Source organism: Nicotiana sylvestris, chromosome 7 (genome assembly GCF_000393655.2).
Source record: "Nicotiana sylvestris chromosome 7, ASM39365v2, whole genome shotgun sequence".
Lineage (NCBI taxonomy): Eukaryota > Viridiplantae > Streptophyta > Magnoliopsida > Solanales > Solanaceae > Nicotiana > Nicotiana sylvestris.
The window spans coordinates 140,925,232-140,941,935 of NC_091063.1; the positions used below are offsets into that span (position 1 = coordinate 140,925,232).

The 16,704-nt window shown below is 40.8% G+C and overlaps 1 protein-coding gene across 1 annotated transcript in view; it reads right to left on the reverse strand.

The window, feature by feature from the left end:
• LOC138873855 (uncharacterized) overlaps window positions 1-16,364 on the reverse strand; it is a 51,614-nt gene extending 35,250 nt beyond the window's left edge. The window contains exon 1 of the mRNA XM_070152339.1: window positions 16,250-16,364. Coding sequence (XP_070008440.1) covers window positions 16,250-16,364 — 115 coding nt within the window. The remainder of the gene's footprint in view (window positions 1-16,249) is intronic.
• Window positions 16,365-16,704: the final 340 nt, after the last annotated feature.

The window sequence follows — 16,704 nt, forward strand, 5'->3', positions numbered from 1 at the left end:
TAGGAAATCGCTTGAATAGATTAATTGTCTTAGTTTAATTTAGTTGATAGTTAATTATAAGTCCCTGTGGGTTAACAGCCTCGGTACGGGCAGGAAGAGCATAGTATCTGGCCTGGCCTCCCCCTCTAGGGCGACCTCTACCTCCCCGACCTCCACCTTTAGCCGGCTGAGCAGGTGGGGTAGCAACTGGAGCTGTAATCATAGCCTGAGAACTCTGCGGGGCACGCTGTGGCTGAGAAGTCTGTGGTGGTGCACTCCTCTCAAGTCTAGGGCAATCCCTCACCATGTGGCGTGTGTCACCACACTCAAAACAAGCTCTGAGAGGATGTGGTGGCTGTGACTGGCTAAGGCCAGGTCTATTGGACTGACCTCTGAAATCACCTCGCGCAGGAGGCGCGCTAGAAACCAGAGGTGCATAATAAGGCTCCTGAGGTCTAGGAGGAGCTGGAATACCACTGGCTGCTGAAAGAGCTGAATGAACCAGGCGACTCATATGACCCCTACAATGACGACCTGCAGCTGGGGTACGAGCACCAGAATAATGACCCGACTCTCGAGACCTCTTGGCCTCCCTCTCCTCTTTCTCCCTAGCATGCATACCCTCAATCCTCCTAGCAATGCTCACCACCTGCTGGTAAGAAATATCCATCTCCAACTCACGAGCCATGCTAGATCTGATGCTGGGAATAAGGCCCTCAATAAACTGGCGAACCCTCTCGCGGACAGTAGCAACCAAGGCTGGTGCATGCCTAGACAAACTGGTGTAATAGACAGCATCTCTGAAACAGTCATAGCACCCTGGCGCAAATGCTCAAACTCTACGCGCCATGCGTCCCTGAGGCTCTGAGGAACATACTCCCTCAGGAATAGATCTTAAAACTGAGTCCAAGTCAGTGAAGCAGCCTCATCTGGACTGTCTAGATCATAGGTGCGCCGCCACTCATAAGCGGCTCCTAAAAGCTGGAAGGTAGTGAAAGAAACCCCGCTCGATCCTGAGATACACATGGTACGGAGAATGCGGTAACACTCATCAAGAAATCCCAGAGCATCCTCCGATGCTAGACCACTAAATACAGGGTGCTTGTACTTCTTGAACCTCTCAAGCCTCAACTGCTCATCCTCGGAAGTCGCTGCCCTGTCCTCGGGCTGAACTGGCACTGCAGTCAAAACCTGTGCGGACAACAGTCGTTTTTGTGCGGATCGCACTGATTTTGTGCGGACAACACTCGTTTTTGTACGGTCCGCAGTGGGGGAAATCCGGGGGGTACCATATAAATACGAGGTTTTGGGTTTTATTTCATATTTTGACCTAGAGAGCTCGGATTTTGATGATTTTTCAAAGGTTTTTCAAGAAATTCATCGGGGTAAGTTATTCTAACTCAGATTTGGCTAGAGTACATGAATCCATTATTGAATTCATCATTTAATTCGTGATTTGGGATGGAATTTGAGAAGAAAACTTGTGAAATCTTTCAAATATGTAAAATGATGACTTGAAGGACCAAATGGTATCAGAATTGGATAATTTTGGTATGGTTAGACTCGTGAGGGTATGAGGATTTTGAAAATATAAATTTTACCGGATTTCGAGACGTGGGCCCGAGGGGCATTTTGGTTACTTTACCTAATTTCGCATATTAACTTAGAATTTCTTTGTAGTATCAGTTACTTGAAGTGTTATTTACATTATGCAATTGAATTAAATAGATTTTGGCCATTTGGAGTCGAGTACTCATGGAAAAGACGTGGTGTTGGGTTGATTTTGAGCCGGTTCGAGGTAAGTGGCTTGTCTAACCTTGTGTAGGGGGCCTTCCCCTTAGGATATGATATATTTGGTAATTGAAATGCCTTGTACGTGAGGTGACGAGAGCGTACTTGAGCTAATTGTTGAAAATTCGGTTTTACTTTAAGTATTTCAATTGAGTTCCTTTTTCCCGCTTTATCTACTTGCGAATTTAGCCTGTTGTAGTTTAGAAAAGCATGTTTAGTTGACTTAATTGCCTATTTGCTTAAACTGCTTTAATTGCATTACGTGAAGCATGTTAGGCTAGAATTAACTGTTTACTTGGTACGAAATTTGCATTTAATTGAGTATTCTTGGGTTTGCTTCTATGTGTTTTTTTAATTTGGGACTACGGGAAGACATCCCGGGAGATCCCCTATACGTATTTATGATCTGGATTGAGGTGCGGGATACCGAGAGATCCCTGACATGTATATTAAGGATACCAAGAGATCCCTAGCATATATTGAGGATACCAAGAGATCCTCGGGATACTAAGAGATCTCTAGCATATATTGAGGATACCGAGAGATACTCGGGATACCAAAAGATCCCTAGCATATATTGAGGATACCAAGAGATCCCCGGGATACCAAGAGATCCCTAGTATATGATGAGGATACTAAGAGATCCTCGGGATACTGAGAGATCCCCGGTTACTTTCCTTGTGGTTTGCCTTCATCTCTGTTTCCGTTATTGTGCTCTTATTATCCTATGTAGATTCTTACTGTAGATTCTCAATTGTACTGCTTATCGTATCTTGTCATCTTTATATTTATCTAATCTCAATAGGGCCCTAACCATTCCTCATCACTACCCAACCGAGGTTAGGCTTGGCACTTACTGAGTACCACTGTGGTGTACTCATGCCTCTTCTGCGCATGTTTTTCATGTGCAGATCCAGGTACCTCTACTCAGGCTTACCATTCTTGAGGCGAGGCAATTCTATGGGACTTTAAGGTATATCTGCCGCGTCCACAGACCGAGGAGTCTCCTTCTATTCCTGCATTTTAGTATTAGCCCTTCTGTACTTTTGTTCTTGTTAGACATTCCAGAGTTAGAGCTATGTAGTGTTTCTTTTTTTTTCTTAGCTTGTGATTCGTGGGTTTCCGGTCTTGGATTTTGATATTGGTTTCGAGATTTATATATGGCGTATGCCGAGCGGCACATTTAAACATTGTTATTGCCTTATTTCTGCTTTAAAATTGTTTTACTTCCGCAAGTTTTGGTTATCTTCCGCAATTTAGGCTTACCTAGTCGTAGAGACTAGGTGTCGTCACGATGGTTCACAGAGGGCGAACCGGGGTCGTGACAGTACGGTATATGAACTTACAATCTTATATTACTTGTCGACCACGTATACTTGCCTGTGCGTTTGGGAGCAACAAACCGCCACATAAATTGAGACGGGAGGAGAAATATCTTTTAAGAATATTTATAGCTTATACAATGCAATATCTTTTAATTCCTTTAATTTTTTTACTTAATTATAAAACATATACCCTTTCCCTTCCTCTTTCTCTCAATCTTTGAATGGTTTTTGTCCACCAAAGGACAGCGTGATCCTTTAAATTTCAAAATTCTCCGACCAGAGTTATGGCAATAAATCAAAAACCCATTAATAAAAGCTAAACCACAAAAAGCTTATTAAGATCATTGATATTTTTGTATTATTTTTGACTTGGCCAATTTTCTCTTTTAATATTTTTGTAATTCGTCTTGCACATGATATCATTTTTAAATATGCTTGGTATTTACATACCTGCATTACACTTCCAAGCAAAATATCTAACGCAATATATTTGTAAATATAGGAATAGAATATTTCGTATAGCGTATCACACTTGACTTCTTTCCAGTACAATATTAAAATATGTGGTTATCGTATATAAAAAGCTTAAGTTATTAGTAGAAATGTCAAATATGTATATTAGGTTAAATTTGAGTGTGTTAAAATGAGTTGCATTCATAAATGTTGGGTTAATAACTCGGTCCAAATTTGCTTGGAGCAAGATAGACATGTCATTTTAGGCTAAATAATTAATCGTGATCCGACCCACTAACTCAAAATTATTTTTTATTTGTCTATTATTCTTTATAATTTGTTTAGTTACAATATCAGATTAGTTAAAGTTTCTTTTTATTGTGACTATCTCATTAACGGATTCCAAAAATTTTATTTTCAATATTTTGATCAAAATGATTCAAGCTTATAGATCAATTAGCTTACGCTATGTCCAATTAACCAGCTAAATGAATATAATATATACCTGCCTTAATTCATCCAAGTTTTGATGAATTAATTTCTTATAGACGAAATTTACGCCTCTGACTGTTACAAAAGACCTACTTTTAATCACCAATTGTATCTTCAACGAACAAACGACAAAAGGTGATATGTGACAATCACCTCTGTGACATCATTGTTGCGGAAGCCAAATGTATATAGTGTGAATAAGTCACAACTACTATACCAAAAATTATGACAGCCACCAAATAATAAATAAGACAATAAAACAATAATAAAGGGAACACCAGAATTTACGAGGTTCGGCTAATTTTGCCTACTCCTCGGACACAACCAATATTTTATTTCACTCCAAAAATACAAGTGAAATAATACTAAAGAGAGAAGATACAAATGCCTTAAACAGATGAGAAGGCAAATGAGAGGTGTGTTTCAATCCTAAACATTAGGCCTTCTTTTATAGGGGAAAAATCCCCCCAAACTTAACTCCCAACCAATGTGGGACTTTGGCATTTTGCCAAACTTCAACAAATCTCCACCTTGGCAAAATTCCACATTTTCAATTCTCTCTCAATAACAAATTTTGGTTGTGTCTTCATCTTCAATCTTCAGTGTTCAACAATGTTGATCAAATCCAAACAATGTTGAAACTTGACCGCAGTCACCACCTTTGTCAGCATATCAGCAGGATTCTCTGTAGTATGAATTTTCTTCACCGTGACTCCACCTTCTTCTATGATTTCGCGTACGAAATGATACCGAACATCAATGTGCTTCGTCCTTGCATGATAAACTTGGTTCTTCGCTAATTGAATAGCACTTTGACTATCACAAAAAATTGTGATACCTTTTTGTTCAACACCAAGCTCCTTTAGCAATCCTTGAAGCCAAATTGCCTCTTTCACAGCATCTGTAATAGCCATGTATTCTGCCTCTGTTGTAGACAAAGCAACTGTTGACTGCAAAGTAGACTTCCAACTAACTGGTGCCTTTGCAAAAGTAAACACATAACCAGTAGTTGATCTTCGTTTGTCCATATCACCCGCAAAATCTGAGTCACAATATCCAACTACAGACTGATTGTCTTCCTGCTCAAAAACTAACCCGACATCTACAGTATTATGAATATACCGTAGAATCCACTTCTACTGGCTCTCCTTCCAGAGGGTAATCTTCATTTGTTTCCTCCTCTGCTTCTTGTGTAGGAAAAATAAATTTTCCCTCAAACTCCACCTGCTTAGAAGCACCTTCATTTTGTTTGGTATCTTCTGTTACCTTATTTACCATAGCAAATTCATCAAAGGTAACATCTCTGCTGAATATTACTTTCTTTGTCATAGGACACCATAAGCGATATCCTTTGACTCCAGAAGTAATTCCCATAAAAATAGCCTTCTTTGCCCTTGGATCCAATTTTGACTCTGTCACATGATAATATGCAGTTGAGCCAAACACGTGCAAAGAGTTATAATCTACAGCAGGTTTTCCGTACCATTTTTCAAATGGTGTTTTGCCATCAATAGCAGCAGATGGTAGACGATTAATGAGGTGGCATGCATATGTAATTGCCTCAGCCCAAAATTCTTTGCCCAAGCCAGCATTGGACAACATACACCGTACCTTCTCCAGCAAGGTCCGGTTCATACGTTCTGCCACTCCATTCTGTTGTGGTGTATGTCTAACAGTGAAGTGTCGGATGATGCCATCATTTTCACAGACCTTATTGAAATGATCATTTTTGTATTCACCTCCATTGTCTGTGCGAATACACTTGATTCTCCTGCCTGTCTGATTCTCCACCATCGTCTTCCATTTGAGAAAAATTCCCAACACTTCATCTTTGCTCTTCATTGTATACACCCATACTCTTCGGGAAAAATCATCAACAAAGGTTACAAAATAGTGCTTCCCACCCAATGAAGGTGTTTTGGAAGGACCCCAAACATCAGAGTGTACATAATCCAAAATGCCTTTAGTATTATGGATCGCTGTACCAAATTTAACCCTTGTCTGTTTCCCTTTAACACAATGCTCACAAAACTCCAAGTTGCAAGCCTTTACTCCTTTTAACAATCCTTGATCTGATAGAGTTTTCAAGGATTTTCCTCCAGCATGTCCCAAGCGCATGTGCCATAGCTTGGTTGCTTCTGCCTCTTTGTCGTCACTGGATGTTACTGTCGCTGTCCCAATAACTGTACTGCCACGATAGCGGTACATATTATTATTCTTCCGATTAGCCTTCATTACCACTAGTGCACCGGAGCATACTCTCATCACTCCATTTTCTGCAATGATTTTGAACCCTTTTGATTCTAGGGCTCCCACAGAGATGAGATTCTTCTTCAAATCCGGTACATATCGAACATCTATCAATGTTCTGATCATTCCATCATGGTTCCTTAATCGTATTGAACCAATGCCATATGAGGTAAGAGGGCTGTTATCCGCTGTGTGGATGACTCCATATTCTCCTTCTTGAAATTCCATGAACCAGTCCCTGTTGGGACACATATGATAGCTACAAGCCGAGTCCATCAACCATATGTCTGATGATGTTGATGACTCTGTTGTAACTAATGAGAAGTCTGAATCATCACAATCAGCTACATTTGAATCCATAATAGCCTTTCCATTGTTATGTTTGGCCTTATTCTTCAACTTCGGACAGTCTTTCTTCCAGTGCCCTTTTTCTCGACAAAAGGCACATTCATCTTTACTGGGTCTGGATCTTGACTTGGATCTTCCCTTCTTTGTCCTCGTTTGATTTTGAGGACGACCCCTCACAAACAGTGCTTCTCCTTCTCCGCCCTTCTGTTTTTCTCGCTTTCTTTGTTCATAGCTGTACAAAGCTGAACAAACTTCTCTGAGAGAAATTTCGTCATTTCCATGGAGTAGAGTAGTTTCAAGGTGCTCGTACTCATCAGGAAGTGACGCCAACAACATTAAGGCCAAGTCACCATCATCATAAGTTGTATCCATATTTTGCAAATCTGTGACCAACTTATTGAAACTGGTGATATGTTCATTCATCGTGGTACCAGGAACATAGGTGAAGTGAAACAGTCTCTTCTTCATGTACAATTTATTTTGACTGTTTTTCTTCAAAAATTTATCCTCCAGTGCTTTCCATAATTTACTTGCAGAAGTTTCCTTTGTGTATGGATATTTCTGCTCTCTAGCAAGGTAGGATCGAATGGTACCGCAAGCAACACGGTTGATAATTCTCCAATCTTCTTCTCCAATAACATCTGGTTTCTTTTCTTCAATGGCCAGATCTAGCCCTTGTTGAAAAAGGACATCTAGAACCTCGCCTTGCCACATCCCAAAATGTCCGGACCCGTCAAAAATTTCTACCGCAAATTTCGCATTTGACACAATTCTTGTCATAAGCGAAGATGCCAATGATGACGTATTGTTGACACTTGATGTAGATTCTTCTTGTTTATTGTCCCCCATATTTGACACAAATATTATTTAATAGCTGACGACACAAATCAAGATTATTTCCTTTCTGATGTAGAAGATCAGACTAAGCTGCAACTACAGAGCATACTCAGACAGAACCTTGACTCAGTTACCAAGATAAATCTTTTCTGATGTGGAAGATCAGACTATGCTGCAACCACAGAGCATACTTAGACAGTACCTTGGCTCTGATACCAATTGTTGCGGAAGCCAAATGTATATAGTGTGAATAAGTCACAACTACTATACCAAAAATTATGACAGCCACCAAATAATAAATAAGACAATAAAACAATAATAAAGGGAACACCAGAATTTACGAGGTTCGGCTAATTTTGCCTACTCCTCGGACACAACCAATATTTTATTTCACTCCAAAAATACAAGTGAAATAATACTAAAGAGAGAAGATACAAATGCCTTAAACAGATGAGAAGGCAAATGAGAGGTGTGTTTCAATCCTAAACATTAGGCCTTCTTTTATAGGGGAAAAATCCCCCCAAACTTAACTCCCAACCAATGTGGGACTTTGGCATTTTGCCAAACTTCAACAATCATGACCACAATAATCTGTGTGATTCTGCTATATGTTCATGAGATTTGCATAGATACTTTAATATCACGTTAGGTAAAAAGACCAAGGATATATATATATATATATATGTATATATATATATATATGTATGTATGTATGTATGTATGTATATATACAGCAGAATGTGGACAAAGCATAGTGATTTATCACTGTTTTATTTTCTTTCTTTGGCTTCAGTTACTTTTCTCTTATCATTTTATGGGTAATTTTCATCTGTAGTTGCAGAAAAATTTTGTCCAGGATTATTCAAGAGCTGAAAAGGCAGATTAAAGTGCAATAGAAGTGAATTTCATGTTTAAAGGAGTTGTACAATAATACAACTTATTTTCAATGTAAAGAAAAAGTAATCTAAGCAAGTTTAAGTGTCTGAAAATTAATTAAGCACATCATATTTATTGGAGTTCTTTGCATTTTGCACCCTTAACGTAGACTCCATTTTTATATTTGCACCTATCCTTTTTTTTTTTTTTTTTTTTTTGGCATTTCCTTCTAATCTATCTATTTCATTGCAAAACTTCATTTGGGGTTATCACATGAAGAGCAAAATAGAAATACTTTATTTTAACGAAAAAGCAATCACAAAGGTACATAAAGTACTTACTAGATTAAATCCTATTAAATAATCAATTATCATCGTATGAAATCTAATGTTTATGCAACGAAGGTCCTTATTCCCATTTCAATATTTCCTTCCTGAATCTATGTAATTTCTTGTTGACTTAATGCGACCAATATACAACCTGCTCAAACTTTTTTGTCATACAGAAAGAGTTTACACTCTTTGAAGATAGGCAACGATCCTTCCGACCAAATCCAATTTCTGGCATTAGGTCTTTTAATTGTTTTGCAATGAAATGAAAAGGTGGGGAATCATAAAAAAGTAAAGGATGAGGTGCAAATCAGAAAATGGAGTCTATGTTAAGGATCCAACTGCAAAGAACCCCATTTATTTGGACAAATACGATTACCTCGATACGATATTAAAAGTAAAAATAAAAAACCCCGATGCCTAATACCACAAGTTATTGCTTCAACGTCTTAATTTAAAATTGATTACTTTTGACATTAATTTAACTGAAAACCCGTGATTATCGTGTGTTCTTTCTCTCTGCTATAATAGGCTAGTCAAATCTCTCTATAACAGCTCCGTTTGTTTCGATATTTATTGATTGCTATAGTGAATTGATGTTATAAAAAACATATATAATATAAAATTGATTTCAAGAAAAACATAATTTTTATAGTGAACGACTGTTATATGAGGATGATGTTATGGAGAGGTATGACTGTAATTATGTTCTACTAATTTAGAGTAGAAGGACCTAATTAGCTTAGATAGTAAAGTATGATTGTGATTTTACGGTTCAAGTTGTGATGTATGGTCGCTATGAGATTATTTTAAATGCGCTCTTCATCAAGTAAACTCCCTATTGTCTCCAAAAATACTGTTGATTAATCCGATGAAAATAAAAGGTTCTTAAATTCCATACCTAGAGTTACTGTGAAACTTTGTTTCATCCAAGTTTTCTCTTCCACAATCGTCAATGCAATTGGAGAATGATAAGTTGATAACAATGTACTCTTATAACCGCGCGAAGCTGGAGCGTCTTTTTCCTTTTAAAAATAAAAATAAAAAAATGACGTAGACAAATGTTTTATGAACTATTGTCACGATCCAAATTTTCCACCCTCGGGAGTTGTGATGACGCCTACTCGTAGAAGCTAGGCAAGCCACGAAATTTAAAAAATTCTTTACTTCTTTGTTTTAATCCTTTTAACAACTTGCTTTAACAGGTGATAAATATTTAAATAATAGCGGAATATGAGATTAAGCGGAAGACTTAAACAAAATAAACCAAATTAATACGGAAATCAATATATGCCTCTACCCAGAAACTGGTGTCACAACATTCATGGACTATCTATGATTACTACATACAAACGTTTGAAAGAAGGAACACTGTCAGTCTCAGATACAATGATAACAGAACAAAATAACTGATAGAAGAGACGCCGGGCCTGCGAACGCCTGCAGGACTACCTCGGTATCTCGGTGGACTGAAGGCTGGCTCCCAAGCTAATGCTGCTGACCCAGTGCTGCTTTGGTATCTGCACATAAGTGCAAAGTGTAGCATCAACACAACCGACCCATGTGCTGGTAAGTGTCTGGCCTAACCCCGGCGAGGTAGTGACGAGGCTAGGACCAGACTCCAGATAAACCTGTGCAGTTATGTATATATATACAATGGAAAGATAGACAGAAACAAACAATTAAAACTGGGGAGGGGAAACATGCTTCGGGGAATAGCAGATAAAGCAAAATCTCAATAAAATTATAAGGAAATCAAAATTTAACTTCTAACAAGGATAAGGAAAAACAAAAGTAGATTTCACTTTCTCTTCACGTCTTATTGCAGGTGTGCAACCCGATCCCATTTCCCGTATCTCGTGGCAGGCGTGTCACCCGCTCCCATTGCTTGTATCTCGTGGCAGACGTGCCACCCGCTCCCATTTTATTTATCTCGTGATAGGCGTACCACCTGCTCCCATTTCATTAGATCTTGTGGTAGGCGTACCACCCGCTCCCATTTCATTATATCTTGTGGTAGGCATACCACCCGCTCCCATTTCAAGCCAACAATAGTCACAAGGAATCCCAGCAAGGGAACAAGAGCAATATAATAACTTTCCGGCAAGGGAACAATGATATTTCAACAACATCCTGGCAAGGGAACAATAGTATCAAAACAAACATCCCGACAAGGGATCATTAATATCAAACAAACATCCCGGCAAGGGAACAATGGTGATAATAACATATGAAGCACAATAAACCACAACAAAGTCATAACAATCATAATACAAGACTCATGGGCATGCTTGACACCAAACATATAGATACTCGTCACTATGCCTATACATCGTACTCCACAATTAACATGTAGCAAATAAGACACAACTCCTAATCCCTCAAGCTAAGGTTAGACCAAACCCTTACCTCGATGTCTCGAACACAACTCAAGTTTCAATTATAGCTTTACCCCTTGATTCCTCCGCCAATTCGCTCGTATCTAGCCACAAATTACTTAATTACATCAATAAACGCTAAATGAATCAATTTGAATGCATGAAAATGAGTTTTCTAAAGTTTTACCCAAAAAGTCAAAATCGCCCTCGGGCCCACGTGGTTAAAACCCGATGTTCGAACCAAAACTCGATTACTCATTCCTCCACGAGCTCAAATATATAATTTATTTTGAAATCGGACCTCAAATCGAGGTCCAAATCCTCAATTTTTGAAAAACCTAGATTCTACCGAAAACACTCAATTTTCCCCATGAAAATCATTGATTTGAAGTTGAAATCATGTTAAAAGATGTTAATGATTGAAGAAAACTAGTTAAAAACGACTTACAATTGATTTGGAGAAGAAATGTTGTTTGAAAAATCACCTCTTATATTTTTGGAGTCTAAAAAAATGAAAAATAACTGAAAATCCCATCTAAATATACTGCCTTCAGATGCCCTGTGCGGACTGCACAAAATCAACCGCTGCCGCATATGCATCCTGTGTTCTGCAGTGACAGGTCTTAGTATTTTGGCCATAACATTCTCGATAGATGTCCAAATTATGATTTCTTTACCTTTCTGGAAACTAGACACGAAGGGGTACAACTTTCATTTTTGAATCATCGCAAAATTTCTTTTAGATCAAACGATATGGGCTTCCGAAGTCGGACCAGTGAAACATTCTTCACCGCGGACCGCACAGAATCTAGTGCGGCCGCACAGGACCTCACCACGGTCCGCACAAAATCCAGTGCGGCCGCACAAGCCCCTCCGCGGCAGCATTTCTTTTTGTGTGGACCGCACTGATAGGTTCAGAGGCCTTCCACCTCTCTGAACCTGCAACACCTATGTTTTTAAGCCTAAGACATCCCGGAACCTACCTGAAACTCACCCGACACCTCAGAACTCCAAACCAAGTGTGCATACTAACTCAAAAATATCATATGGACCTACTCGTGCGATCACATTATCAAAATAACATGTAAAATCATGAATTAAACCTCAAAACTCAACATTTTCATCAAGAACTCTCAAAGTTCATAACTCTCCAACTGGAAGTCCAACTCACGTCAAATAAACTCCGTTTTTTCACCAAATTTTACAATTATCTTTCAAATACTATAACAAGTTTGTACCGGGCTCCAGAACCAAAATACAGGCCCGATAAAAATGGTTTCAAACATTAATTCTTTTCTTTATTTCTTAGATAATTCAGTAAAACAATTTCTGTCAAAAATTGATTTCTAAGGCTTGAGACCTCGGAATTCATTTCCGAGCATACGCCCAAGTCCCATATTTTACTACGGACCTCCCGGGACCATCAGAACACGGATCCGGGTCCGTTTGCTAAAAATATTGACCAAAGTCAACCATAATCAAATTTTTAACTCTAAAATTTCTACTTTCTCATATTTTCACGTAGAAGGCTTTCCGAATATAGGTCCGGACCACGCAAACAAATCAAGGTGGGGTAAAAAGGGAGGTTTTTAGGCCTCGGAACACTGAATGCACTTGCAACACAAGTGATGACTCCACCTCTAAAACAACTGTTCGTCCTCAAACGGATATAAGAAGGAAGTACCTGAGTCGGAAAAAAGATGGGGATAACGGCTCCGCATATCGGACTCAGACTCCCAGGTCGATGCCTTAGCAGGCTGACCTCTCCACTGGACATGAACAGAAGGAAAACTCTTCGATCAAAATTGACGAACCTGCCGGTCGAGAATAGCTACCGGCTCCTCCTCATAAGACAAGTCCTTGTCCAACTGGACAGTGCTGAAATCTAACACGTGGGATGGATCGCCGTGATATTTCCGAAGCATGGACACATGAAACACTGGATGCACGGCTGATAGGCTCGGCGATAATGCAAGTCTATAAGCCACCTCTCCCACTCGATCAAGAATCTCAAACGGGCCAATGAACCTAGGGCTAAGCTTGCCCTTCTTCCCAAATCTTCTTACGCCCTTCATAGGCGACACTCGGAGCAATACCCGCTTACCGACCCTAAAAGCCACATCTTGAACCTTGCGGTCTGAATAACTCTTTTGCCTGGACTGAGCTGTACGAAGCCTATCCTGAATAATCCTGACCTTGTCCAAGGCCTCCTGAACCAAATCTGTACCCAACAACCGAGCCTCCCCCGGCTCAAACCATCCAACCGGAGACCGACACCGCCTACTATATAAAGCCTCATAAGGAGCCATCTGGATACTCGACTGGTAGCTGTTGTTGTAGGCAAACTCTGCTAAAGGCAAAAACTGGTCCCACGAGCCTCCAAAGTCAATGACACAAGCTCGAAGCATATCCTCCAAAATCTGAATGGTCCGCTCGGATTGCCCATCCATTTGAGGATGAAATGTTGTGCTCAACTCAACCCGCATGCCCAACTCTCGCTGAACTGCTCTCCAAAAATGTGAGGTAAACTGCGTACCTCGGTCCGAAATGATAGACACAGGCACACCATAAAGACGAACAATCTCCCGAATATAGATCTCAGCTAACCTCTTAGAGGAATAAAAGACTGCCACAAGAATGAAATGCGCTTACTTTGTCAGCCTATCAATAATGACCCACACTGTGTCGAACTTCCTCTGAGTCTGCGGGAGTCCAACAACGAAATCCATAGTGACCCGCTCCCACTTCCACTCAGGAAGCTCAATCCTCTGAAATAAACTACCAAGCCTCTGATGCTCGTACTTGCTGACAATTCAAACACCGAGCCATATATGCAACAATATCCTTCTTCATTCTACGCCACCAATAATGCTGCCGCAAATCCTGATACATCTTCGCGACGCCCGAATGAATAGAGTACCAGGAGCTGTAAGCCTCCTCTAAAATCAACTCCCGAAGCCCATCCACATTAGGCACACAAACTCGACCCTGCAATCTCAAAACTCCATCATCATCTAAGGTAACCTGCTTGGCACCTCCGCGCTGCACCTTGTCTCTAAGGACACACAAATGGGGATCATCATACTACCGATCACTAATACACTCCAATAAAGAAGAACGAGCGACCGTGCAAGCTAATACCCGACTAGGCTCAGAAATATCCAACCTCACGAACCGATTGGCCAAGGCCTGAACATCCAAAGCAAGCAACCTCTCACCGACCGAAATATAAGCAAGACTGCTCATTCTGGCTGACTTCCTACTCAAAGCATCGGCCACTACATTGGCCTTCCCCGGATGATATAAGATAGTGATATCATAATCTTTCAACAACTCCAACCACCTCATCTGCCTCAAATTCAACTCCTTTTGATTGAACAAATACTGAAGACTCTTGTGATCCGTGAACACCTCACATGCCACGCCATATAGATAATACCTCCAAATCTTCAATGCGTGAACAATGGCTGCCAATTCCAAATCATGAACCGGATAGTTCTTTTCATGAATTTTCAACTACCACGGAGCATAGGCAATGACATTGCCATCCTGCATCAACATTGCACCGAGTCCAATACGAGATGTATCACAATAGATTGTATAAGGCCGTAAACTTGTGGGCAAAACCAACACCGGTGCCATAGTCAGAGCTGTCTTGAGCTTCTGAAAGCTCGCCTCACACTCGTCCGACCATCTGAACTAGGCACCCTTCTGGGTCAACCTGGTCATCGGGGCTGCGATAGATGAGAACCCATCCATGAACGAACAATAGTAGCCTGCCAATCCCAAGAAACTCCGAATCTCTGTAGCTGATGCTGTTCTGGGCTAGTTCTTGACTGCCTCAATCTTCTTCGGATCAACTTGAATACCCTTTGCTATTACAACATGACCGAGGAATGCAACTGAACTCAACCCGACTCACACTTCGAGAACTTAGCATATAACTAACTATCCCTAAAGGTTTGAAAAACCACTCTAAGATGTTGCTCATGTTCCTCCCGGATACGGGAATATATTAAAATATCATCAATGAAGACTATCACGAACGAATCCAAGTAAGGCCTGAACACTCGGTTCATCAAATCCATAAAAGTTGCTGGGGCATTTGTCAACTCGAATGACATCACCAAGAACTCATAATGCCCATACCGAGTACAGAAAGCTATCTTAGGGACATCGGATGCCCTAATCCTCAACTGATGATAGTCAGATCTCAAGTCAATCTTTGAAAATACCTTGGCACCCTGAAACTGATCAAACAGATCATCAATATTTGGCAATGGATACTTATTTTTGATTGTAACCTTGTTCAACTATCGGTAATCAATACACATTCTCATTGACCCATTCTTCTTCTTAACAAACAACACCGGCGCACCCCAAGGCGAAACACTGGGTCTAATGAAACCCTTCTCAAGCAAGCCTTGCAACTATTCCTTCAACTCTTTTAACTCAGGCGGGGCCATACGATACGGCGGGATAGAAATGGGCTGAGTGCCCGGAGCCAAATTAATGCAAAAATTAATATCCCTGTCGGGTGGCATACCCGGCAAGTCTGAAAGGAATACCTCAGGAAACTCATGAACGACGGTCACAGAATCAATAGAGGGAACCTCAACACTAGAATCACGAATATATGTCAAATAGGCCAAACACCCCTTCTCGACCATACGCCGAGCCTTCACATAAGAGATAACTCTACGGGTAGAATGACCAGGAGCCCCTCTCCACTCTAAATGAGGCAAACTCGGTAAAGCTAAGGTCACAGTCTTGGCATGACAGTCCAAGATAGTATGGTAAGATGATAACCAGTCCATCCCCAATATAACATCGAAATCGACCATGTCTAAAAGCAACAAATCTACACGAGTCTCAAGACCCCCAATCACCTCAATACAAGAATGATGGACTCGATCAACTACAATAGAATCACCCACCAGTGTAGAAACATAAATAGGAACACTCAATGAATCACTAGGCATGATCAGATACGATACAAAATAAGATGACACATACGAGTATGTAGACCCTGGATCAAACAACACTAAAGGATCTCTATCACAAACCAGAACCGTACCTGTAATAACTGCATCTGAAGCCTCAACCTCGGGCCTGGCTGGCAGAGCATAACATCAGGGCTGGGCACCACCACCCTGAACTACATCTCTGGGACGGCCTGCAGCTGGCTGACCTCTACCTCTAGCGGCCTGAGCTCCACCTCTAGCACCTCTACCTCCACCTTTAGCGCCTCTACCCTCACCTCTAGCTGGCTGGGCGGCCTGTGGGACACCTGGTGCCTGAACCATATCACAGGAACCCTGATGTGGAGAACTGCTCGAAGCTCGAGGGCAATACCTAGCAATGTGCCTCGTGTCACCACAAGTAAAACAAGCCCTCGGTTGCTGGGGTTGACGACCCTGGAAACTCTAAAGTGGTGGTGCAATGATAGGTGCTGGTGGTGCACTGTAGGACTGCTGATTAGAATACTGCATTTGAGGACCACGGCTACCTGAAGCACCGTGAGAAACCTGAAGTGCTGATTGGAAAGGCCTAGGGGGATGGCCTCTACCATATGAATCTCTACCTCCAAACGAGGTACCACTGAATCTGCCTAAATGACGGGGCCTCTTATCCGATCCATGACCA